The following is a 25,639-nucleotide window of genomic DNA, read 5'->3' on the forward strand; positions in this document are numbered from 1 at the left end:
GTGCTTATCAAGCGCTACTCGACAGGGAGAGCAGTGTTCCCAGGGCCCAGCGGGTGTGTGTGAGAGCTGGGCAGTCCTGCAGTGGGGCTGGGAAAGCACAAAGCTCACCGTGCTCACAGGTGGTGCAGGAGCCACGAGGGAGCGTGCAGCGCGTTCTCCCTGTGACAGTGCTTTTTCCAGCCCACTGAACTTGTGGTTACCATGGATGTGGCTATGGCAGTTAAATACCTTCCATATCCTGTTTTGAGCAATCCCAACAGCCTTACTGCTCGTATTCAGTCTCAGGAGCTCTTTATGAAGGTGAGAACTGACACTGTGTGATGTTGCAGGTCTGATTGTGGATAGCTGAAAAAGGCCCTACCATCTCCGGGGAGCAAGCCTACCTTTTTTTTGACCATAGCAACAGTTTCTTTTGGTCCAGGGAGCAGTAGTTGATACACTATATACAATGTTACGCATAACTTTAGAGTAAGGATTTTACGTTTCTCTTTGGCTTAGCATTGTGAATGTGACTGGTGACTCCAGATCATATTTCATGTTCTAGTGGAAGGTGTCCCTGCCCATGGCAGAGGAGTTGGAGCTAGATGTGCTTTATGGTCCCTTCTAATTCAAAACATTCTATGATTTAAAAAAAACTTCCTAAATATTTGCTGTTGTTCAGATGTCAGCTGTGAGAATGAAATAATTATTTTTAAAATGTCTTTAATCAAATTGTTTACACTTCTTTGGATGTATTGCTGCCAAAATTTAGATTGTATGGAAAGATGGTAACTCTGTGAGCTGAGATGAAATAAAGTTTAAGGAGGCAACACTCTGAACACTTGTCAGATTGAGTGAATGGTAATTTTTAGGGTTTTTTGGTTTTTTGTTATGTTTTTTTTCCCTTCAAATGTGTAATTTAATATGAGGGAAATAGTGACCAGTTCTAGATTTAGACTGTAATATTGGTTGTTCAAATACAGTGGTCAACAAAGGGAAGAAGGGGACAAAAAAGTACTTGAAACTAAGTGTTGAAGAATAACAACAATTTCAAGGAAGCATTTTCCCATTTTTCACTATATTGTGTAATTCTGACTTAAATTGCCATCTGTTTTTTAGTAAGACATGTTAGATGTTTAGCATAATTTAGAATAAGAAGCAATGCTAGCTGGAGCTTTGTTGATTTTTGGATGTGAAATGATCACTGATTGGGCTATAATTTATTACATAGATAATTCAGGAATCATTTGTTGTAAGAAAGGAAAAATGGGGAAATGTTATTTTAGTAAGAAGAAATTATTTTAGTTAATGTTTGACCTGAGTTGTAAGAAAGAGGCAAATCATCATCTTTCATTTACTGAGTGACATAAGTTCAGATCTGTGAAATCTGAATATGTGATTTGATCTCCTGAAGAATGATACTTTAAAAGTAGAGACTCTAGTGTAAGATTCTGGCATTTATGAAGTGCAAAAGTACTTAACTGGAAAAAATTATGTCTGTTATACTTTGCCAGAAACACTAAGGTAATCCTGAGTAATATGCAGGCAGTAGTGCTCAAGGGCTGAAAGAAAAGCAATCAGAAGTGTTCTGTTGGTGGGTCTGGAGTCAAAATCAAGATTTCATTCCAGTATATCAAACTGTTTTGTTGTTTACCTGTTATATATTAAGAAGCTGTAATAAAATAGAATTGAGTAGAGGGGTTAAAATGTTACCCTAACCTCAGTTTTTAAGAGGCAATTGGAAGAGATATATATTTGTCCATGAGAGTGAGAAGTCTTTGGTCACTTTCTTCTCCCCTCTGACAACCAGATAGACATAGATTTGATGTTATTTTAATTTCAGAAAAAATTGTGCTCTAAAGCATATTCATTTAGGGTTTGTTTATAATTAAAAATTTGTTTTCTTAAGTAGTAACTAGAGCAGCTGAATCTTTAGAAGACTTGTTGTATGTATCTTACAAATTTTTAAGCTTGTTTCTTGTTCCCCTTTATGAACTCTTGTCTGGTGTAAGCCTCTCTTTGGAAGACCATATGACAGCAATAGCAGAAAGAACATTTTACATACCTGATGTACTTGCATCAGACTGTGCTCAGTGATAGACTTAGGTTTATTCCAGTCTTTTCTGTGAAGAACATGCAAAAGATGGAAAAATGTACTAATTTTCTTTTTACTGACAATTTGATTTTTTTTATGTAATAATGAATAAACTTGTTTTGTAGCTTTATAAGTAAGGAGGGTGCACATCCAGTTGCTAAGCTAACCTCTGTAGTACAAGCCATAGGTTTTCTTGCATTTGGTTCTTTTTTGATATGAGAATAACTCCCAGGAAAACATCTTGTGTTGATTTAGAAGTTGCCAATATGCATAATGCACAGATTATTATACAGATTTGATTTAATTAAATTTTGTTGTGAAAGAAATTTGAACACCTAAAGCAGAGTTGTTTTTTCTGTGGAAAAATATAATGTTCTGTGTCCACTTGTGAATATAACTAGGTAGAAAAGTGTACTGAGAAGTTATTAATCACAATATTAAATCTTACTAAGTGTTGTGGACTGTTGAAGGATACTAATGACATAATGGCTAGTTATAGTTAATAGTACTGCTAGGTGGGGTTCTTTTGTTTTGTTTGTTTGTATAGTATTGGGGAGATTCTTCTTTCGTTATTCTACTGAATAGCAGTTGGCCAAAATAACAAGTTCAAAAGGTTTTTATTCTTCAGAAGACATTAGAGATTCCTGTTTAAAAAATTCCAAATATGAGGATTCTGTGGAAAGTCAATCTAGAAACAGAGTAATTAGCTGTAATTGGAAAATCTTTATCTGTGGTTACAGAAGAATGTATGTATTTTCTGTATATGAATTTTATCTGAAGAGTCTGGTGTGGGATTTGCAAGACCTATTTTGCTATTCATGTTGTTAAATGCTTCTGAGGGGAAGCAAAGCATAATAAATTACCAAATGACAAGACTTCTGTTTTCTTTGTATTCAAATCTGTGTTTGTATTGAGTCTGTTTAAATACAAATGTTTTTCTGCAGTTGCTGGCTTAATATGTGGGCACTATATGTGACTTAAAAAGCAATAGCACTACAGTGAAATTAGAATGTTTTGTTGTCTGCTTTTTAATTGTCTACTAGGTCTTTTTCTGTACATCCCTTAGCCACCTTTGAAATGGTACACAATTTTAAAAATGCCTTGGAATATTGCATTGCAAAGCAGAAACCCTGAGGAATTCAAAGGAGCAAGCTTGTGAGCTCAGATTCTTACAGTACTTGGAACAAATCTTGAGATTTCTGAAAGTGATTTGATGTATGCAGATTTGTGCTCCACAATCAGCCACTGGACCTGTACCAGTATTTCAGTATTGCAGACTGGATGAAACACACAAACAGAGCAATTATCTGATGCTTGAAAAATATGAGTGGAATAGTAGCAAATCAAACCTGAAGAGGAGTTTTGGGGTAAAATAGATAAGGGAGAGCTTATGAATCAAGTCTTATAACCTTGTGATTGAATCAGAACAGAATCTAGATAAAAGCTGCATTTATGGATTGATTTGGTGAAGCTGCTGTTCCTCTCCGTGTTCCTTTGGCTTCAGTGAAAAACATTTAGAGCCTCTTAAACAGGTGAATAGTTTATGTTGAGGTGAGACAGAAGGCACTTAGGTACAAAAGTTATGAAGAATGAGCGCATGCTGTGGAAACACTGCTGAAGCAGTATTGTTTTAACATGAGTTGGAGGAAAACCAATACCACCTCATCAGTGAAGGGACCTGAAGGCTGCTCTGGGAACACACCATGCACAACCTGCTGCCAAAGAACCACAGCCCCATACACCTGCTGTCCTTGTCAGAGTCATGTGCAAAGACTCCACAGACATCCAGGTGTACCCAGAATCGTGTGGTATTGGTATTTTAATCCCTGCTAGAGGTGAAGTAGAAGGTAGTAAGTGTCAGGACCTACTTCTGCAATCACAATTTAAATATAAATATATGAAATTATTTGAAATTGTATAGTACATCTTAGGTAGGTTTTTTTGCTTATTGATAATAAGCTTTCTGCTGGGATGGAAAGCATATTTACTTTTCGACATTCATTTAAAAAGTCACGGCCATCTAACAGGTTAGTGATTGCCTGTGCCAGACTCATGAGAATGGCTTAACCTTCAATCTGAGAAGCTTGGCTCATCTCATCTGGTATACAAAAAGGGAAAAACACCCCCAAAGGATAGTGCTTTTCCTATCTTTGTTTAAAAAGAGAAACAAATAAAGAACATTCCAGGGAAAGTTGGCCCTCATGCCAAATGGTGGTTGTGTCAAGATAAATGCTTTATTCTGTAGGCTGTATGACGGTGCAGCAGAAAATGCTATTTTTCGATATGTTTTTTTTTATCAAATTTTATTAATTATCTCATTTTTTCAAAGTAGTAAACCATGGAATAATAAGGGCGTGATACTTATGAAGAAATAGACACTACCAAATTTTACATTGTATTGAAATACCAGTTGTAAAAGCAAATATTTTTAAATCTGCATTTTTATTATAGATGAAGAGAACAGGAAAGTATTGATAAGAATACATTATGGAAACATGAAAATATTAAAAACTACATTGTGGAATATCTTTAGACTAAACAAAAAAACCCATAGTAAACAAGTTTATTTTTATGTATGAGAACTCATAACAATTGGCATTCCTGTAATTTTAATGATTATAGAATAGAAGTACTCCAAGGTTTATAAGAATAAAACATAACATTTACATAGTATGCTCTCTGGGTGCCTCACTTATTATGGCTACTCATTATTTGTATAAAACTGAGATTTCTTTGTGGGAAAAAGTATGCAAGAATTTTTTTGCATATATTCCTTTTGGAAAAAGCCCAACTTTTTGTAAGATAGAAGACTGGGACCATAACTGTAGAGTAGTAAGAAAATAGAGTATGTTTTTTCTTCTCCATACAAAACTTCATAATGATTATATTTGCACAGCCAGTGTGCAGTAGACTTGTATAAAAGCACAGTTATTCAGTCAAAGATGTTAATGTATTTTTTTTTCAAAATTAAAGGATTATTCTGATTAGTTTTTAAGTCTGAAAAGAAGCTACCTGTTTAACCCTGTGCTCTACCTGGTTTGTTTAACCTTTGATAATCCTTTAACAGACCACTCTCAGGTCTCTGAAGCACCTGAGGAAGACAGAGCCCTGTCTTCTACTCAGCCATAAGTGGTTGCATTTATGCTTTAGCTGGACAAAAAGGATTCTGATGCATTCTTAACTCAAAAAGAATTGTTTATCGTGTCAAGTTCTTTCTCCATCCACTGTGCCTGGAAAAAATTGAATTGTGTTGCTTTTATATGTTGGTTGTTTCTTCTTTTTTCAGTGTTAATACTTTTTTTCACTTTTGGAGATCAGGCTTTGGTGGTTGTGCAGCTGTCTCTTCGAGAAATCTGTTGGCATTTTACAGGTTTTCCAGAACAAACCTGATCTTCTTTGGGATTTAATCCAAAAATTATTATTATAAAACGAAACCACATGAAAAAGGGTTTTTGTTTTTTAATTATAAGTGGTATCTAAGTGCTTTATGCCAGTGAGATATTGTGAAATCTATCAATTTGACACTCAGAATATGTTTTTTAAATAATGGTTTGCATTCCTGTTCTGTCTTGGAGACAATTTGTCATTATTAGTCTTCCATCAGAATCAAGAGTGCAGAAACCTTGTAATTTTTTGGCCTTTTTATTTGCTCCTTCCATCCAGCTCTTTTAATTTTGTCTGCCACTACTTTGTTTTTCTCTGTTCTTGCAACTTTCCTTATCATACCTGGAAGACAGTCTTGTTTTTTCAGTCATGCTTCAGCCTGCACTTCTGCACATGATTTTCTTCCCATTTCCCTTTAATTGAGACAGAAGAGAACAGCATCTGCTGAATATGAAGTCTTTTCTGAAGCGAAGTACAAAAGAGATCCCAAAACGTTTCCCCCAATAACACCTCCATTAAAAGGGGTGCCAAATCTGCCTTTTTAATAGGCATGCTACAATAGCATTTCTCATTGAGTTGTATTTGCTTGGGGTGAAAGTAGCCTAAAAAACTCATTTCTTTTAAAAGGCTATTGAACCTCTGTTATTAAAAAAAGTAGTCTATAACCTATAAAAGTACAGGGTGGTGTTTCTGGAACTAAAATATCTTAATTACTTGGTGTAGACTACCACATGATGAAAATATATGGGGCAAATTGCAAAAACCTGTAATTGCAGAACACTGGTAAACATGTACTTTTGTTGTGCCTGGATGACAATAATAGAAAAAAAAAGTAGGGTTGCATCACTGGATTAGAATAGCAAGTCTTGTAAAAGGAAGTGTTGATGCACAAAAGACTTCCTGAATAGTGTGTAACTATTGTGTGTGTCCTTCAGTTTTGTCTCTGCTTGGAAGTGATTCAGAAAGATTGGTGTCTTCTGTTTGCAGAAAGACTGGTTTGTTGCAAGGTGGGGGTTTCTGGTGATGGACCCCAAGGAAGTAAAAAAGAAAATGAAAAATCACTTTGTTGCGTTTTTAGAACGGTGTTTTTTGGCAGAGACAATGGATTAATTTTCTAGGGATTTTCATTTGGCTTGTGATGTTGTGATTTTTTTATTATTTGTTTGGGTTTTTTAATAGGACATGATGTTGGAGATGTGTTAAATATTTGTTAATATTTGTTTGCAATATGTTAGCTTTTGTTTCTGGTTTGTTGTAACCTGATTTCAGATTTTTTTAAATGTCTTTGATGAAAATGTAGTGCTTTTTATACATATTTTAATAATCTTTTCAGGGCTTTTTTCTTTTATCTTTTGAATAGGTAATGTCTGTACATGAATTGCAAGCTGGTCTCTAGCGGGGACACCGTGGGAGGATGAACACGGAGGAGCTGGAGCTACTGACTGATTCCAAGTACAGAAACTATGTAGCAGCTGTTGACAAAGCGCTGAAGAACTTTGAATATTCCAGTGAATGGGCAGACTTGATATCAGCTCTTGGGAAGCTAAATAAGGTATGCCTGGCAAGTGCTCTTAAAAAGACTCAGGAATTGCAAAAGGTACTGGTGTAAAAGTACAGAAGAGCGAGGTTCCAGCCATCTCTTGCAAATATTTCAGCACTCTGAGCCAAGTGTTGGGTGTGTGCAAGGAGTAAACAAATCAAACACCTTTCTAAGACCTAGAGTTGAACCCTTTGTAATTGTAACTAAAGGGAGAAATTATTTACATTTCTAGTGGAAATAAAGGCAATATCTCTTTTATTAGTAACATTTGCTTCTAGTATCATTCAATGTTATAGAAAAAATGTTGAAAAATAGTAATCAGTATAAATATCAGCAGTAGTTTTATGAAGAGTAAGTTCTAAAATGAGGCTCAAATCATTCATGGACCAGAGAATGCTATTGTTCTGATTCATTTAAACAGTTAATTTTAATGGACAATATCATTGTAATCCTTAATAGCACTTCACAAATGCCTACAGATCCTGATATTCATAAAAATCTTGGTTTAGTCAGTTGTATGTGTTTCTAGGCAGCCCCACTCAGGAAAATGACACATTAGTTGGAAGTGGCATCATTATTTTGTATAAACTCTCGTTTCTTTCTTTTTTTTTTTTTTTTTTTTTTTTTGATTGTAGCAGTTCTTGCTTCCTGTTTGTGCAATGTGAAGGCTATGATATGTATGATATGGAGAAAAAAAAAATCAAAATATGTAAAAGCAGCTCTTTTCTTCAGTCCTGAAGTGTTTGCATAGATTGACAGTGGTAAAGTTTTGTATGTGATCTCACTCTAAGGCATTCTCTTAAAGCTATCCCAGACTTATGACCCACGGTTTAATAGTCTTCTTTGAGCTAGTGATAATGGATTTTATGAAATGGAAATAGCAAATTTTGTCCTCAAATGGATGAGTAAATAACAAATGGACAAGCTGTAGGCAAGAAGCCCATTACAAGTGAAGTCGCCTTGGCAATATTACCTCTAACAAGTGTGTAAGTGAAAAGCATGGCAGAGAAAAAGCTCCACAGTAGATTTTAATGGCCTTGGTTTTTTTTTTTTTTTTCTTGTAACCTAGGTTTGTGTGGTGACCTACAAAACGTGTCCAGGAACTCCTTTATAAAATGTGCATTTGATGTTTAACTTCTTTTGTGCTGTTTTTCTTTTTTTTATGCTGATTTACCAGGTGCTGCAGAACAACGCCAAGTACCAGGTAGTACCCAAAAAGCTGACGATAGGCAAGCGCTTAGCACAATGTCTGCATCCAGCTCTGCCCGGAGGGGTTCATCGGAAGGCACTTGAAACATACGAGATCATTTTTAAAATCATTGGACCCAAGCGCTTGGCCAAAGATCTGTTCCTCTACAGGTACAATATTTTAAACAACTCCATTCCAAATGCATAGTCGAGATCTTTTTGTTTTCCTGCATTTTATATTCACAGTATTTCTTTGTAATACAGCAAGAATCAATCAAGAACCAATTTCTTTCCCTCATGTTATTGGTGCTTGTCTAATATTTTTCTTCTGAATATTGTATAATGGAAGAGAAACAGATCACCTAAATTTTTGTTAGGAACTGATTTTAGTGCAATAAAACATGGAATTTATTATTTTTTCATTGAAATGATGTTTTCTGCCTGTATGTACCATATGCATAGTAAAAGAAAAGTTAGCACCTCATTTTATTAACACTACATTTTACTATTTTAAGTGTTGTTGGAAAAGAATCTGAGTATAGTTTGTTGCAAGAAACTTTATTATCAAATTAACAGAACAGAAAGATTTTGTTTTGTTAGCATGGTGAGCAAGTATGAAATTTTTCTCAGTCTCTGGAATTGATGATAATGAAAAGGAAGGATAACCTTGAAAAGTTAAGTTTAGTCATCATATACTGGTTTCTAAACCTCCATTATGAGGTGTATATTTTTGGTTGGGTGGGGTGGGCAAGATATTAAGCTATTATATAATGAATAGAGAGATGTGTACACACTGTCACACATGGTTCTTAATCTTTACCTGTCCCTAGAGATTAAAATTTCATTGGTTGGAGAAATAGTGGGATAAAATAGGATTCTGTTTAGGTAGAAAAGGTGTGCATTAATGCTTGGAAAGAAATTGCATGCCTTAACATCAGCTCTTCTGTCTTGCATGGTCAGGATATTTATATATAATCACATTGAGAAGGGGAGTGTTTTGGTTCTCTATTTCAACATTTTAAAAGAAACTGTGAACTCATAGCTCACGTTTTTTGCTTGTACAGTGATTCAGTAGTTGCAAGATCTCATTAACAGAAAGTTCTAGGGTAATGGAAAGTGCTACCTTGTGTAATCTAACTAAAAGCTATTGTTACTGCTGCTAGGGCAAAGACAGACATTCACATTAAGGCATTATCAAAGATTCCAGTATTTGTCATGAAAGCAGAATGCCAGTGTCTGAACATCAGATCTTGAAGTGTGAGTAATAGCCTTACAAAGAATGACTATGGGTTAGTGGGCTGCTTATTGAACAAAGACATTTTCTGTAGAAAAAAGAAGCCAATTGACAATGCTAAAGGACAATTTCTGCTAGACAGATAAAGGCAAAAAAACATTTTTAGCAAAAGTGTTATTTTGGACTTAGTTTTGTAGGATTTTTTCCCTATATCATGGACAATATCCTATCTACATAAATATTCTTTTAATAGTAAATTTGTAGGTGTACATTTTAAGACCCTTTCCTTAAAATTACCTTTTTTACTGTTCTTTTATTTTCTTCTTCATATGTCAGGGTCTTCTAACCTGAGTCATCAATGATTTTGAAAATTGGAGTTGTGCTTACATGCATTTGATTATTAGTACACTTTGTAATAATTTATGATATTTAGTCGCAGTAGCAAATATTATTTTAGTATCTATGTAACTTCTTAGGAGATCACATTTATAACTTCCATGAACTTACATTCAAGTAAATTCAGAACATACTTCCAGTGTTTTCAGTCCTTTTCAAGCTGTGTTATGAACAGAATTGCAAATAGGGCTTATTGCTAGTTTTAGATTCTGTTTTCAGATGAATTTCTGAAGTAGATATATACTTTGATGTCACTTAACAGTATAAATGTCTTAAATTTTACCTCAAGGTTACTTGCTGAAATAAAACACCATAATTTTTCTTTCAGAAAATTATTTCTATGAATTTCCTCAAATTGTTCTTATCCAGTCTTGTTTTTTTCTTAATAAGTGCAAAGAAAATGTATTTTTAAATACAGTTTTCATTGTGATGTGGTTCAGTGTGGGCAAAATTAACATTTTGTTATGCAGAGATGCTTCTACTTTATCATATTTATTTTATTGGTGAAAGACAGTAATCTTTAGGCCTTCAGGGCTTGTTATCACAATAGTAATAAAGCTCATAAGCCTTGGGGTTTCAACCTGTCCATCCAAAGGCATTCATATTGTGTGGTGGTCTATGCCTATGCACAATTCTAAGATAAAAATCTGATAGTAACTATACTGGATGTGCCTATAGCAGTCTTTAGAGAGAAGTAAAATTGTCACATGAGAAACTTCTTTAAAAAAGGTAAAATTTATTTTTCACAGTTCTGGACTATTTCCACTCCTTGCCAATGCTGCTATGTCTGTCAAGCCGACATTATTGAGTCTGTATGAGATTTATTACCTCCCTTTGGGGAAAACACTGAAACCAGGACTGCAAGGACTGTTAACTGGGATTCTGCCTGGGTTAGAGGAGGGATCAGAGTATTATGAAAGGTAAGGATACTTATGTTAATAAGGTGATATGCTTGATCTGGGGGAAGGGTTTACTGTAACTTTTCACAGTGTACTTATATTTGGGTTTTATTGTTTTCAAGGTGGTTGCTTTTTAATTTGATGCTGTCATATTAATTGCAACAGAATGCTATGGTAGGAGGTTCTTAGCATTAATTAGGACAAATTAACTGTTAGTTGTTCCTGCTAGTAGTTATGGAAAGGGAATTAGCATTAAACAGACTTAGTCTTATATGTCAGTCTCTTCTCCCAGGTAGCAAGCAATAGAACAAGAGAAAATGGCTTTAGGTTGTTCCAGGAGAGGTTTAGATTGGATATTTGGAAAAGGTGTTTTACCAAAAAGGTTGTCAAGCGTCAGAATAGGCTGCCTGGGGAAGTAGTGGAGTCACCATGCCTGGAGGTATTTAAAAGCCATGTAGATGTGGCAGTTTGGGACATGGTTTAATTGTGGATTTTGCAGTGTTGGGTTGGACTCAGTGATCCTGAAGGTGTTTTCCAACTTAAACAATTCTATGACTCTTGATATGGGTTGACATCCATAACTGCAGCATCTGGGCTGCTGAGGTAGCATCTTAACATATTAAAAGATGAAGTTACACTCCATCACTTGGAATTTTTGCAATTGGTGCTTATATATTCTTGATATTTCCAACTTCAGAAACTTGAATTTTCACAACTTGTATGTCAGGAGCGATTCAACGCTGTCTTTTTCTATTTCCGTGTAGGCAGACACTCACACAGTGTAGTTGGCATCACTACAACAGGGAACAACGTCTATCCAGCTTGCCTCCTGGAGCCTGCCAGAGGGTGTAGAGGTGCTGCCACATGAGTTGGAGGAAAGGAGGACAGGGGAAGGGATTGCTTGTGCTCAAATAATTGGGGTATTTTTATGCCCTGTTATTACCAGAAGGACTCAGTGCAAGGGGGAGGGCAGAATGCCATCTGCTTTGATTCTTTTCTTCAGTAGCTATGCTTTCCTGGTGTCTGTCTGAACCTCTGTCTGTAGCAACACTTGGTAGCAGATGAAGGAGCTATTTGACTCTTTGAACATAAGGAGTACAAAAGGAATATATAAAGAGAAGCTGTGGGCAAGCCAAAAGCATTTTGCAAGCCAGATTGGCCCACAGGCTTGCTAGCTGGATTGCTCTGTTCAGGCTGCATTATAAGGTTCAGTGTGTAACTGGGCCTCTCTTGGCCTCTCAAAAGGAAGTTTTGACCTTCCTTTAACAATTCATTTTAATACTTACTAAAACCGGGGGCAGGGGCAAGAGCTGTGATATAAGCCCTGATTCAGCTGACTTGGTTTTTCTGCAGGACAAACACACTGCTGGAGAAAGTTGCTTCAGCTGTGGATCAGTCAGCGTTCTACAGCGCTCTCTGGGGGAGCCTCCTCACCAGCCCTGCAGTGCGCTTGCCTGGCATCACCTATGTCCTCTCCCATCTGAACAGGAAGCTTTCCATGGAGGATCAACTCTACATAATTGGCAGTGACATTGAATTAATGGTAATGTTTTCATGGAACAATGAACTTAAAAAGTAAATAACAACACTGAAGTTACTTAGTATATAATGTATTTGGGGGGGGATTTAGATGTATTCTCTATCTTTGAACTTAGCCTTTGAAGAGATAAAAACACATGTTTATTATAGATCCAGTTAAAGTGGTTTTGGTGCATGATAGGAGGGTTTCAAAGCTGAATTAATGTATCAGAACTGCTTAGGTTTTGCGTAAAACTTTCCGTTCATTACATGCTTCAGCTAAAAGTAATTGAGTTTTGTTGCAATATGTGGTTCTTTTTTTTTTTTAAGATGTAGAGAATAATTTTGTCTTTTAAACTTAAGATATTCATTGGTAATATAAAAAAGCAAAAGCTGTTGGTATAGTTTAGGGAATCTGTTGATTCTATGTTTCCTCAGTGGTAAAACTTTATTTTCCTGTTTTATCTTGTTTCATTATTCAAAATTACTTCATTTAATACTTATCATTATTTATAAACAATTTTTGAGTGCTTTCTTGTATCAATCTCCTTAAAATAATAAATAACTATTTGGGGGGGTGGGCTCTGATTTCTTCAGGTGGAAGCAGTAAGCACTTCAGTGCAAGATACCAGTGTTTTAGTACAGAGGAGCACATTGGACCTTATCCTTTTTTGTTTTCCTTTCCATATGAGCCAGGTAGGTTATTAACATGAGAGATGAATTGACAAATTCCTAAATGTACTTCACTTTTGAAGTCAGTAGCAGTATTTGGTTCATTTTTGTTAATAATTTGTCTCCAAGCTGCAACAACAGTCACACGTAGGAGTTTCTCTGATAGGTTTGGCTATTCTCATCTCGTGATCTCTGCGCTTCTGCTCTTTAACTTGATGTGCTAACTTTGTAGTTAAAGTTGACTTCTGTGTATGTAAGCTCAAATTATACAGAAGCTTTTAATTTGCTCCAATTTGATGAGAAAGCAAATTACCTATTCATTTTCAAGTTTCCAATTCCCAGTGATCAAAATAAGCAAAAGTTAATCCTCTTAGCACAACAGATTGAGAGCACTAGAGAATTGAAAATGGTTTTTGGGTTTTGCGTGAGTGGTTAGCCCTAGCAGTAGTGGTAGATAGACCTTACAACTTCTAGATAATTTTTTTGGACTGCATTTATTGTTAGTTATATCCTGTTTTTAAATGATCCATGAATTATTTAACTCCTGGAGGAAAACTTATACAAGACTGATTCTCATCTTGTTATAAATTAGGAAAAAACTGTACTTCTATGTAAGAAAGAACTGTGTTCTTGCTTGGGGAAGTGCTTCACTCACATTTATCAGTTACTATAGGAGTAGTTGGAGTGTCTCTGTTTAGGTATTGAAATGTTGAAATTATCAATGCAACATTTTTTCAATATTTAGACTTACACAGCATTTAAAGTAGTAAGAAACTGAAAAAGTCGTTCAATTTTTTTTAAACTGGATTTTAAGAATTTTCTTCCAAAGCTTTTGCCTCATAGTAAAATGTAAAGTCTTGTAACAAAAAGGAGCTGTTAGTCAAATATGTTATTTTTGCTGTTCTTAAAGGATGCATATTATTATATAGTATCTGTTCCAAACAATAATCATATTTTGGTTTCCTGAGAGCAAGATTATATTTTTTTGAACTGTGTGGAATTCAGAAATGTCAAAATATGAAACTAGCTAGGTTTTTAATGAACATTAAGCTGCTAACATAGAAAAAGGATTACTTTTCATAGTTAAATTTAAATGTGTTTCTGACTTCTTCAGGCAACACGTCCAGACATGATCAGAATTTTGTCAGCAGCCCTTCACGTAGTGCTGCGCAGGGATATGTCACTCAACCGAAGGCTTTATGCATGGCTTCTAGGTAGGTTTGTATTTCATTCCATTGGCCACTAGAAGTGGAGGATGGATTGTATTTTCCATATCAGTTTGCACTACTGTGTAGAAAGAATCTTGGAAAAATGAAATAATCAACATCTTTCATTAGAAAAAAAGGCACTTTGTCTCTCCATGGACATAGAAGATGAAGAATGTCATCCTGGAACTCATTCCTGTCATATAAATTGTTGATAAATTGTCCTCTAGCAGTAGTTATGGGCCACATTCAAGGGTAGAGCCTGGTGTAGTAGGCTTATGGAAACAGGCACTCTGAAAGTTTTTCTCTAAAACATAGAATGGAGAAAACAGAGAATAGGCATTATAGAGTGTGAATGGTAGTAGGAGCACAACAGTATAGAAGATCTAAAAAGAAAAGAATGCTGGAGAGCATTGGTATTACAGTTAGTGTATGCAAACTTTAAACTTCATTAGATCTTTGATTGAATTAACAGGTTACCAATCACTTTTCAACACTTTTCTGGAGTAAAAATTGAGCAATTTGGAATACAATTCTACCAAATGACATAAAATCAATACAGTACAAATTTAAATTTTTTTACAAAACCAACATGTAATTTAGTAGAGGGTAGCAAAGAATTATAGCTATTAGAAGGCTCTTAGCTATTCAGGGAATAGTTGGAAGACCAGAAATTAGAAAATTTTAGAAAATAATTACTCTTATTTAGCCTTGTTATTTTAAGGAAATGAAGCCTGTGGTCACATGAATCTGAGCAGTTACTCTTTAAACCCATTTTGAAAGAAGTCAAAATCATGGAAGGTCCTTAGTGTGTCCCAGGATTTGGATACTGAATGGAGAGACATGAAGTGGCTTCTCTACTTGATATGTTTTGCAGTGTGCTGTTACCTTCTTTGTTTGACTTCCTAGCTCACCAGAAGCACATATGTGTTTCTCAGGCTGCCCAGACCCTTTCCCAGCTGTTAGTTAAGATGTCAGAGGCAGGTAGCCTGTGGGTGACTGGGGAGAGAGGACATGAGTAGCAAAGGGCCCTGAGAGAGAGCTGAAATTATGAGGAGGGAAGAAATCAGCATCAGTGTTTTGCACGAGGAGGTTGGTTGTGTTGCTGTAGGAGCTGCAGGGGTTTAGAAGTTAAATATGAGAAAATCCTGGCTTCTTTGGTTAATCATTCTTTGACACACTGACTTGCAAAGGATTCATCTTTTAAAGAAAGACAAAAAAAAAGCAACATTATGCTTCATACCGGCATTTTCAAATTTGGGAAGAAATAGTTTCTAGATTAAACACTGCACTTATGTTTCATCTAAATTTGATGGATTGGATATGTCTTTTGATATTATTGAAAAAGGTATTTTGTGTATTTAAAATATTTTAGTTGTGGAACCTTCTTTTACAGCTATTTCATGAACGTAGTCTCCACTGAAAGTCACAGAGCTTCAGAGAATACTTTTACAGTGACTTCCATGTCCTGTGTTGTGCACAGCTACTTCATCTATTTGCTATATTTTTGGACAAACGTTCTGACAATACAGGATTTTTGCTTTTTTTTTTTTTCCTTTGGATGTTGTGCTGCTTTGCTATTACCATGATATTCTATTCCTAATATAAGACATTGCAGATGGAGATCAGTAATGTTGGAAGACTGTCGGAATTCTGTTGTTCTGTATGGCATTATTTAATTCTGGTGTTTGCTATTCCTTGCTGTTATTTTACAGCTAGAGATGACCTATTAACATTCTCTATAAATAGAAATCACATACATCTCCTTAAATCAGGTTGTCTTAACCATTGTTAACCAATTGATTTTTCTTTTCTTCCTTAAGCCTATTGTTTTGTGCAATTAAAAACTTACTGGGAAAAGAAAAGAAACTTACAATACAAAGGTCTATCTTGTTAGTGTAATTTTGAACTAAAATAAAAAGTTTTTGTAGTGTGACTGATATTTGTTCTAACATGTCACTGTGTTTTGATGATCATCTTTATCTACTTAAAACACTGAATTTTGTGTTCTCATTAATAATGAAATATTTTTATGTGACAACTTGTGGCTTTCTTTAAATGATTGTGGGTTTTGCAGCATTTGTGAATATCTTTTGAGAAGTACAAGAAGTAATTGGTTGATAATATTGCATAAAACTAAATTTTTTAATTTGTGTGCAAACTGCTTGTGTGAAAATATAACTTAATTTCCCTTATTAACTCTATAAAATCATCTTTTTCTTGCCAACATGACTTGGACTTCATATTGGTAAGTTACCAGTGCTAGTGTGTTGATCTCTAGTTTAAAGAAATTGTCAATATATTCTTTTAAACTGCAAATATTTATCTGCTTTGTCTTTTGTTTGCTTGAAGGTTTTGATAACAATGGTGCCCTTGTAGGACCCAGAAGTACAAGGCACAGCAATCCCGAGGAGCATGCTACTTACTATTTCAACACCTTCTCTAAGGAAATGTTAGTCCAGGTAGCTATACTGTTTTATTTATACAGTTTTATTGGGGCATATATTTTTATAAACAGATCCTGATCAAAGTTGCTGTAACTTTATCTTTTGATTTACCAATGCAATGTGACAATGTAATCTTGTCTTTTTGTGATATTTGTGTCCTATTCTTTCAAAACCTTCTCAGTGGAAAAATGAAGACCTCTAGAATAGCAGAATGACCAAAACAAATTTTAGATTTCTCCCTTTCCTTTTCCACAATGAAGGAAGCATACATGGATGTTATTTGATTATGAACCCAGCGCACTGGAACCTGTTCTTTCATGAAACTGAATTGGAGAATTCTCTTCTGTAGATATTGGAAACTCCTCAGTGTCTTGGGAATCAGGAAAAAATTATCAGATGGCACTCAAAGTCTGTGTTAAAAGGATCTTTCCCCCTGGTAGGAAAAGGGAGCATCTTCTGCTCTCTTTTGGCAGCCAGGAATACTTGAGAAAATTGGCAGTTAAACTAGTTTACCCTTAAAGCCTTCCTATGTGAGCTGAGATCACCGGTTCTAAGAACTGTGCTGCTTTTCTCACAGTAATTGAAATACAGATGTCTTTTAATCTTCTGTGAGTCTGATCTTGAAGTTGGGAAGACATTTTATCTTTAAGACAAATTGATAAGGTCAGGATTTGTCTGAGTCAGAGCTGTGATGCTATGTATGGTAATGAGAGTGGCAATTCTAACAGTAGTAGCTGACACAAGAATATTCAGCTCATCCCAGTTCAAAGCTGACACCCAGCATGGAGCTAGCACCTTCAGTTTTATCTGAAAGTTGTGAGATCTGCTGTTCTATTGATGAGGAAGAGACATCAGAATTCCAGTATTCCAGCAGCAAGGGCTTCGTTGGCACTCTCTCACCATTCTTTTATCACCCTTCTGCCTTCTTTAGCAGATGACTCAGAAATTACTCAAATGTAAAGGAGAGGTCTGAATGAGCTACAGTTTCACCTGTACCTTACATAAAAAACCATGGTGAGCTTTCAGCAACATTTAGGCATGGTTAATAGTTATGGTCTTTTTAAATCTGTCCATCTTTCGAACTTAATAAGTGTCAATAAAGCTTTTCTGTCTGAAAAGAGTATGGACATTAGAATCTGTGCCTTGCCTATACGTAATACAAATTATATATAGCTTCTCAAACCTTTTTCTGTCTCTTGAAAGATTTTAAAAGCATTGCTCTTTTCTGCCTCATTCTCTTGCAGTCTCTTTGTGTTTTGTTTTATCCAGTCAACTCCTCATATCTTATTCACAGATACAGTGTACTGAAAATTCTGGCCTTCTAAAGACATATGAAAGTACAGAAGATTTTTCTTTTAGGATACTTGCTGATAATAATTGGTTTGTAGCAGATAGCAAGGCCAAAATGGTTTTCATGGCTCTCACTTTTTTTTCTTCTTTGTCCTTTTATTTTTTTTTTAAACTGTAGAAGAAACAAACTATCTCAGACAGTCAAGTCAGCCAGGCAGAAAACTAAGCAAAATCTGTAGTCATTTCATGGGGCTTTTTTTTAATTCTACAGCTCATTCCCTAACTTGCTTTGGTATAGAAACTCAGTCTTCCCATTTATTTCAAAGTTGTCATTGCTATTTAGACAAGGAAGTTTTCATCCATGTAAGTGTGTATATCATTGGATAGATGGTGTTTTATTAAGTCCTTAATATCTACCTACTTTATCTTCTCAAATAATTTGTTCAGTAATTCTCATGTCTTCTCTTTGACTCTTAAGAAATATTGAGTTATCTGCTTATAATACTCTATTTTAATTTTAAATAAATACAAGTTACCAAGTTCTGTTGCACAGAAATGTTCTCAAAGGCAAAGCTGAGAGAACTTAATCATGGGAGACTGAGCTGCAGTGAGATGAGATGAGATAGTGGTCTCCACTGCTGAGAATTTTCCGTTTATGTGCAGCTTTTATTGCTTTCTAGCTTTCTTTTTGTTTTTTCTGATATGTTTTTGTTCTTTGTAGGCAATGGTTGGAATATTGCAAGTTAATGGACAGGGAGAAGAAAGCACATTAATGCAAGACTTAAAGCCTTTTCGAATTCTTATCAGTTTGCTGGATAAGCCTGAACTGGGTAATTGTCATTTACTCTTTTTAATTTGTTTCGTGTGATTTTGCTTTGAAATTTTTTCTCTTTTTTATCAAATTGAATAAGTTATATGCTTAGTACTGGCAGGTTACCCAGATTTCTTAGATCTTCCAAGCTGTATCTATGTTTTGTATTTAATTTAATGTATTCATCAGATTTGCCTTTTACCAAATGCCATTTCTTCTACTTTCTACACAGGAAACAGTAAGTCAAAGCCATAGAGAGAACTAACTGTGTGTTGGAAAAAATGCAGATTGAATCTTTTTCATTTATTTCATCAAATAATGACTTTTACTATTATAAATTTCAGCTATTGCTTTTGGGAATAACCTGTACTTTCTTTAATATACACGCAGAGATGATAGACATTAACAATAGAACAGTTTTTTCAGAAGAACTTATGCAGAGGAAGCAAATATTTTTTTGGTTTTGTGAGTGGTTTGTTGGGATTCCTTTTTAGTGTTTCTTTTCAATTTTCCTTTTCCCTATTTAAAGTGTTTTAATGCCCTCTTTAGCAGATGAGTGCTGAGGACTATAGGACAAAAGTATTTACAGTTAAGACTTGGATATCTTGCCTTTTTCTTTTTCAAACATTATATACACAGTGTGTATATAATGAGTGTTTGGAATACACTTTTGAAGGCGACTTAAAAAAATGAAAATATTTTTTTAAATGCATTATCAGATTTGAGGATGGGATAATAAAAACATTAAAATACAATAATTAAAGAAAAGAATTGGTTAGGACAGAAGAACTACAAGGAACAAAATATCTGTCAGAAATTTGCCATCTTCCTTGTAATTTATGATTTCTAGGGTCAGTCTAAATGTTCAGAGGCAATGTATATGTTAAGATTTCATAAAGTAGCAAAGCTTTGAGGATTCTTTCTGCAAAATGAGATAGAATAGTCTAAAAGGATTTTTGCTTAACTCTGTAAGCATACTCTTACTGAAGGCAGCTCAGTGAGACTAGGAAACACATAAAAAAATAAATGATATTTCAAGCAGGACTGCTTTTTAAATTCCTTTAAAAGTAATTTGGGGTTTTTTTCCTTCATAATTGAGATTTAGCTCAAATCCAAAGGAGGAGCTATTTTATAGAATCATAGAATGTTTTGTATTGAAAGGGACCTTACACTTCATCCAGTTCCAACGCCCCTGCCACAGGCAGAGAAACCTCCCACTAGATCAGGTTGCTCGAAACCCCATCCGACCTGGCCTTGAACATTACCAGGGATGAGGCATCCTGGCAGCCTGTTCTATTGCCTTATTATCCTCTGGGTAAAGAATTTTTCCCTAGCATCCAATCTAAATCTCTTTTCTTTTAGTCTAAAACTGTTCCCCCGTGTCCTATTCCCATCTGCCTGTATAAAAAGTCTCCCTATTTTTTCATAAGCCCCATCTAAGTACTGAAAGGCTGCCATGAGGTCTCTCTGAAGCCTTCTTTTCTCCAAGCTGAGCAATCCCAATTATCTCAGCCTGTCTTCATAGGAGAGATATTCCAGCCCACTTGCTATCTTTGTGGCCCTCCTCTGGACTTGCTCCAGCAGGTCCACGTTTCTATGTTGGGCATCCCAAAGATGGATGCAGTACTCCAGGTGGGGTTTCACAAGAGCAGAGTAGAAGGCAAGAATCACCTCCCTTGGCCTGCTGGCCACACTTTTTCAATGCAGCCTGGGCTGAATTGCACACTTTCAAAAATACTTCCAAAAAGTACCCTGCAGACTATATCCTGAGCTAAAAACAACTTGCTTCAAATTAAAAGGAAAGATGATGCTCAAAATATCATATCTTGTGTTTGCATTTAAATATTTGAATGTATTGTCCATATGCTAACAGCATAACGTTGCTATATTGTCCTTATGCTAACATTGCTAACACAAGGAGATAGCTTAGGGCTGAGTATTTCAGTGTTTTGACTGAAAGCTACCTCTGTTCAAGAATCCATGAAGTCCATTTACATGTTACTGAGCTGAGCTAATAAAAAGAGTGTGTTGGCTTGAATATGTGTACTGCTGTGACTGCACAGCTTTTGAACTTGGTGTGTTTGTACCCAGCTGCCATTGTACACACATTGAACATGGGGCTTGTGCTTTGTGTACTCCCAGGCACTACGGTTGTCTCAGTGTTTCTGGAATGCAAACAAACCAAACTTTCTGACATTCAGGTAGTTTATGAGGTTGAACCAGAAGATATTTTGTGGTTTCAGTGACTAAAGCTGGCTAATGATTTCAGTAGCTTTCAGCTGTGAACTGTTAGCAATGCTGTAATGCAAAAGTGTGACTGCTGGTATTTCTCCCTAGGCCCTGCCATCCTGGAGGATGTATTGATTGAAGTGTTTCGAACATTATATACACAGTGCAAAGCAGAACTGGAGCTTCAGACAGAACCATCTTTCAACAAAGATCACACACAGCTAAGCAGGTAAATAATGAATGTAATGTATTTTGTATTAAATAATGTATCTTTGTTGCTGGAACCATGACTGTGAAGCCTGTGGGACTGTGACATGTTTTCTGCATGATACAGGATCTATTAACATTAATTGCAACTTGTGTTCAGTGCAAAGGTTTGAAGTGGTTGGCTTTATTATTTTTATTTTTTTTTAATATTTAGTGCATGATTTATTCTTTATCCATGACAAAAATGCTTGTTTGATTGATTGTGATATTCATTACATCTGTGTTCTTGGAAAAAAAATAGACTGTTGAGTTTTCTTGTAGTAGAAAAATCAGGACTGCTACAAGAGGGCTGGGGAGTGGGATACAGAGTTTGAAGATTTGAATTTAGTACTTTGAAAGGTGGAGAGGAGAGGGATGTTCAGAGCTGGAGAGGGGAGGAAACAACTGTGGAAACAATTATGGTAAAAACAGATCTATTAAAAATGTGGTTAAAAGACCAATATTAAAGAAAGGATAGAGGAGAAACCTAGCAACTGTGAAAAGACATTGGTATGAGCAGCCTGCCAATATCCTGAGCCCTTGAGCAGCAACTACTTGTAGGGATGGGAGGAGGATCATTTGTCACTGTTACTTGACAGTGGGTAAACTCACAGCGATGTGTAGTTATATAACTTGAAAAATAAGTATAAAAATATGAAATGTTCTTTTTATTTTCTTTCAGCAAACTGAGAGAAAACAAGAAAACAGCAGAATTGATTAAAACTGCCAATCTTCTTTTCAATTCCTTTGAGCCTTATTATATGTGGGATTACATTGCTCGTTGGTTTGAAGAGTGTTGTAGGTAGGTGATAATATTTAATCTCTGTATGGGTAAAGTTGAAGTTAATTTTTATTTGTATACTTTTTTCTTCAAAGAAGTCAGTCTCATGACATAATTAAGCCTGTAAGTATTTTTTTCCTCCCCTCCCTCTAACTTCAGCCTTTTGGCCAGTTTTCATCAGCTATGATTGTGGGTCTTAGCAACGTGAGTTATCACAAACTCAGTGTCTGGGTTAAATCAAGAGACAGAATTAGCCCCTCTACTGAAGAGGAGACTCCAGAGTGATCTCTGAAACTAGTTCTGTCTGGCCAGTACAGGATTACTCATTGTACAAATTTCTTTTGGTAAAATTGACAGATTTGCCAAACACTTGATGTGTCATCATTAGTCCTGCTCTTTTAGGGAAAAAGAAGAGTGGGAATCTTGTCCATGACAAGGAGGGCTACAGGAGAAAATAGCAAACCATAAATCAGGGAAAGTTGAAAATATTAACTGGAGGGAAGGGGATGAAGGGACCACAGAATAGCAGGGATTTTTGCTGTGGCAAGGGGTAGATGATGTAGAGATGTCCAATTAGTCGAAATTTTTCTTCCATTGCTTATGGAATTTCTTGATAAAATATTAAGATACTTGGACATGAACTAATCTGTGAGCCAACGGTGTGCTAACTAAAGAAAACTGTGTCTTCGGCTACATTATAAGGACCATGGGCAGCAGGTGAAAGGAAGTTATTTTTCCTTTCATTTAGTGTTTCTAAGGACAGACATGGAATATTGTGTCCAGCTTTGGACACGCCACCTGAGGAGAAGTGTTGAGAAACTGAAGAGACTCTGGTAGAGAAACTGCTAAGCTGGTCAGTTATAGGACACTGCATTGAAGGTTGAGGTAGATGAGTTTGGTTTAGCCTGGCAAAGAGGGAAATTGAATAGCACCTTTTGACTTCCTGAAAGGCATTTGCAAAGTTCATACAGCTATACTTTTTATAACAGCTGATGGAAAACAAAGGACAGCAACAAGTGCTCACTCAAGTGGTCAGGTTGGACTTTGAGAAAAGCTTTGCTAAGAACATGTGCAGCAATGGAAGAGGTGGAACAGTGGAAGCCAGGAAGGCTGTGGAACTTTATTGTGAGATTTCCAGAACTCTGCTAGACAAAACTGTGGACAAATTTATCTAGTGTTTTTAGCAGTCCTGCTCAGTGTGAGAGGTTGATCTAGATGTCTGTGACTTGATTTTTGTGTGTTGGGCTGAATTGCTAACATAAGGATAGTCATCTACAGCCAGGTAACATGCAGGTGAGTATTTCACTACATGTAAGTAGTGTTACTGTCAACATGGATACAAAATTGCATCATAAATAAATGAAATCTGGACAATTGTTTTTGTTTGGAATTTTTTCTGCATTAGCTTCTGTATTATCTAAATTTTTGTCTTCCATGCTCAATTTTCTGTAGCTTGAATTTCCTTGTTTTACAAATGAAGACTGTTTTACACCAAAAGGCTGGTCACTGCGTTTTCTGAAAGAATGGCATGGAGCCAAATAAGCTACTTAACAGTAAAATGAGAAATTGCTTATTGGTTTATAGTGATTACCACCCAATATATACAGCTTTGCATTAAGTTACAGAAATGTGGTCAATGTAAGGGGACGGGAAAATATTGTGAAACTCCATTTGAATTTTGCAGGAGGACTTTACATGCCAGACTTCAAACTGGGCCTGGAGGTGATAGTGAGCAATCTGAGTTACCTCTGACAAATTTCTGCTTGTTAGTGGATTTTTTGTTGGATATTGTTTCTTTGGTAAGAATTCCTTTATTCATTACTAACATTGGGATTCTGTATATTTATGGTCTGCAGAAATACTATATATACTTTATTAATTGCTTTTCCTGAAAATATATTGACATAAATTGACATTAAGAGACGTTTTTGGTTCATTGTATGATTCTTGATAGACTGGTTAGACATAACTAAAATGATTTTTATGATGCTTATGCCTGAAAATTTTAGCCTGTCCTTATTTTCTTTTCTGTGTATTCATTTCAGGTATAGTCTTTTATAGTTTGATATGCTAGTTTAAATGTGCAGCTTTCTTTTAAGAATCTTTTAAATGTCATGATGAGATATATCTTCTTTTTCTTGTTGTCATTGCTTAATGTAGCAAAGACTGTTGGAACTGTTTTTTCTATAGCTGTCTTTCCTCAATTCTTTGCTTTCTCATTTCAAAGCCTACTAGAAGTATGAGAGTGCTTTGTCAGGTATGGCAATCAGCCTGTTCTTCCTTTAGCTCTTAACCTGTTTATCTTTCATTCTTAAACTTTTATCTTAAGATTAATAAAGTAATAGTGGCTTTCTTCAGCCTTCTTATGATGTTTTTAAATGCATTTGTTGTGTAATGAACAATATGCACTAGTTTGAAAAAGAGCTAAATATATTTCTATTTGTTTGTTACCCAACTTTAAAGTTAATTTTGTAAATATTTTTTAGTAAAGCATGTATTTCTTATTTTTGGCTATTAAGATATTAATTTTCCTTTCTTCATGTTCTGTATGTTTAAAACAGAGTTAAGCAAATGATAGGTAGCTCTGTTATAGAAAATAAATCTCAGGGTGGAGTTTGGTGTGATAAATAACAAGTTTTATTATTACTTTACTACTCCTATTACTAGGAGACTTACATTGAAATACAGACAGAACACTTGCCTCAGCTGTTGCTCAGGATGATTTCTGCATTGACAAGCCATCTTCATACTTTGCACTTGTCTGAGCTTACTGATTCTCTCAGACTCTGCTCAAAGATCCTTAGTAAGGTTCAGCCTCCATTACTCTCTGCTGGTACAGATGGTATCCTGCAGCTTCCTACTGGACAGAGCAGCTCCATCAAAGAATGGGAAAATAAAAAGGTAACTGATTAGGTTTTGCATCTTTTTTGCATCTTGCAAAATTGCCTCTTATGTGGAAAAAAGAAATGGGTTTTGTACGGCCTGTGTTGAACACCCTACAAGTCTTTGATTAGGTTTAGATATCACAACAATATGTGAAACCTGGGTAATCAAAACAACTCGTAATTGTGGTAAAATTTCTTGATTCTTAGGGGTTTTTACCCAGATATAATATTATACATGTATGAATCACTTCCAAATCAGGGTCTAAGAAACAACTAATCAACTAAAGTTTGTAAAGCACTTCATGAGTATCATGAAGTAAAATAACTGGACTGAAAAGAATTCACCATTTTGGTTAAGTATCCGACATACATAAATTCTCCTCTCACCCAATTTATGTGCATTGGTTTAATACCCATCACATATTTTACTGTCACTGTTCAGTTCTTAGAATAATTTATTAAAGAAATAAAATAATCCAGCCAGCAGCTATTTCTCTTTAACTTGGTCCACTTTGTTCTATGCAGCCATGGCTCTGTGAGCTATGTTAAGTGACATGCCCTGAAATCCTTGTTTTCCAGCTGAAGAAACTTAAGGAACATCATAGAATAAATTAGGTTGGAAGTGACAGTTGCAGGGCACTGCTAAAAGCAGGGCTGATTTCAAAGTTAGATTTTACTTTAAAGCTAGGTCATGTCACTCAGGATCACATTTGTTTTAATTTTAAATATTTCTAAGGATGAAGGTACAATGACTTCTCTGTACAGCTTGTTTGTTTGCACTGTTATTTAATCAGAATTTCCATTGTTGCCGCTTGTGTTGGTTGCTTTGTGTTCTTTCAC

The 25,639-nt window shown here is 35.5% G+C and overlaps 1 protein-coding gene across 10 annotated transcripts in view; it reads left to right on the forward strand.

Annotated features, from left to right (window-relative positions):
• Positions 1-25,639, forward strand: part of DOP1A (DOP1 leucine zipper like protein A) — a 62,219-nt gene that overhangs the window by 4,058 nt on the left and 32,522 nt on the right. For 4 of the 10 annotated variants that reach the window (XR_010997098.1, XM_068183953.1, XM_068183957.1 and 1 more), the window contains exons 2-14: positions 6,819-7,010; positions 8,176-8,357; positions 10,566-10,736; positions 12,069-12,258; positions 12,831-12,929; positions 14,020-14,119; positions 16,463-16,572; positions 18,569-18,677; positions 20,996-21,116; positions 21,816-21,935; positions 23,599-23,713; positions 24,142-24,171; positions 24,582-24,815. Coding sequence is in view for 9 of the 10 variants with exons in the window: in XM_068183953.1 (XP_068040054.1) it covers positions 6,873-7,010; positions 8,176-8,357; positions 10,566-10,736; positions 12,069-12,258; positions 12,831-12,929; positions 14,020-14,119; positions 16,463-16,572; positions 18,569-18,677; positions 20,996-21,116; positions 21,816-21,935; positions 23,599-23,713; positions 24,142-24,171; positions 24,582-24,815 (1,719 nt within the window). In the remaining variant the exon portion in view is untranslated. Of the gene's footprint in view, positions 1-6,818; positions 7,011-8,175; positions 8,358-9,349; positions 9,444-10,565; positions 10,737-12,068; positions 12,259-12,830; positions 12,930-14,019; positions 14,120-16,462; positions 16,573-18,568; positions 18,678-20,995; positions 21,117-21,815; positions 21,936-22,765; positions 23,208-23,598; positions 23,714-24,141; positions 24,172-24,581; positions 24,816-25,639 lie in introns of those variants that run through there. The other 6 variants (XM_068183955.1, XM_068183960.1, XM_068183956.1 and 3 more) reach the window with 4 other exon arrangements.

This window comes from Anomalospiza imberbis, chromosome 3 (assembly GCF_031753505.1).
Source record: "Anomalospiza imberbis isolate Cuckoo-Finch-1a 21T00152 chromosome 3, ASM3175350v1, whole genome shotgun sequence".
In the NCBI taxonomy this organism is placed as follows: domain Eukaryota; kingdom Metazoa; phylum Chordata; class Aves; order Passeriformes; family Viduidae; genus Anomalospiza; species Anomalospiza imberbis.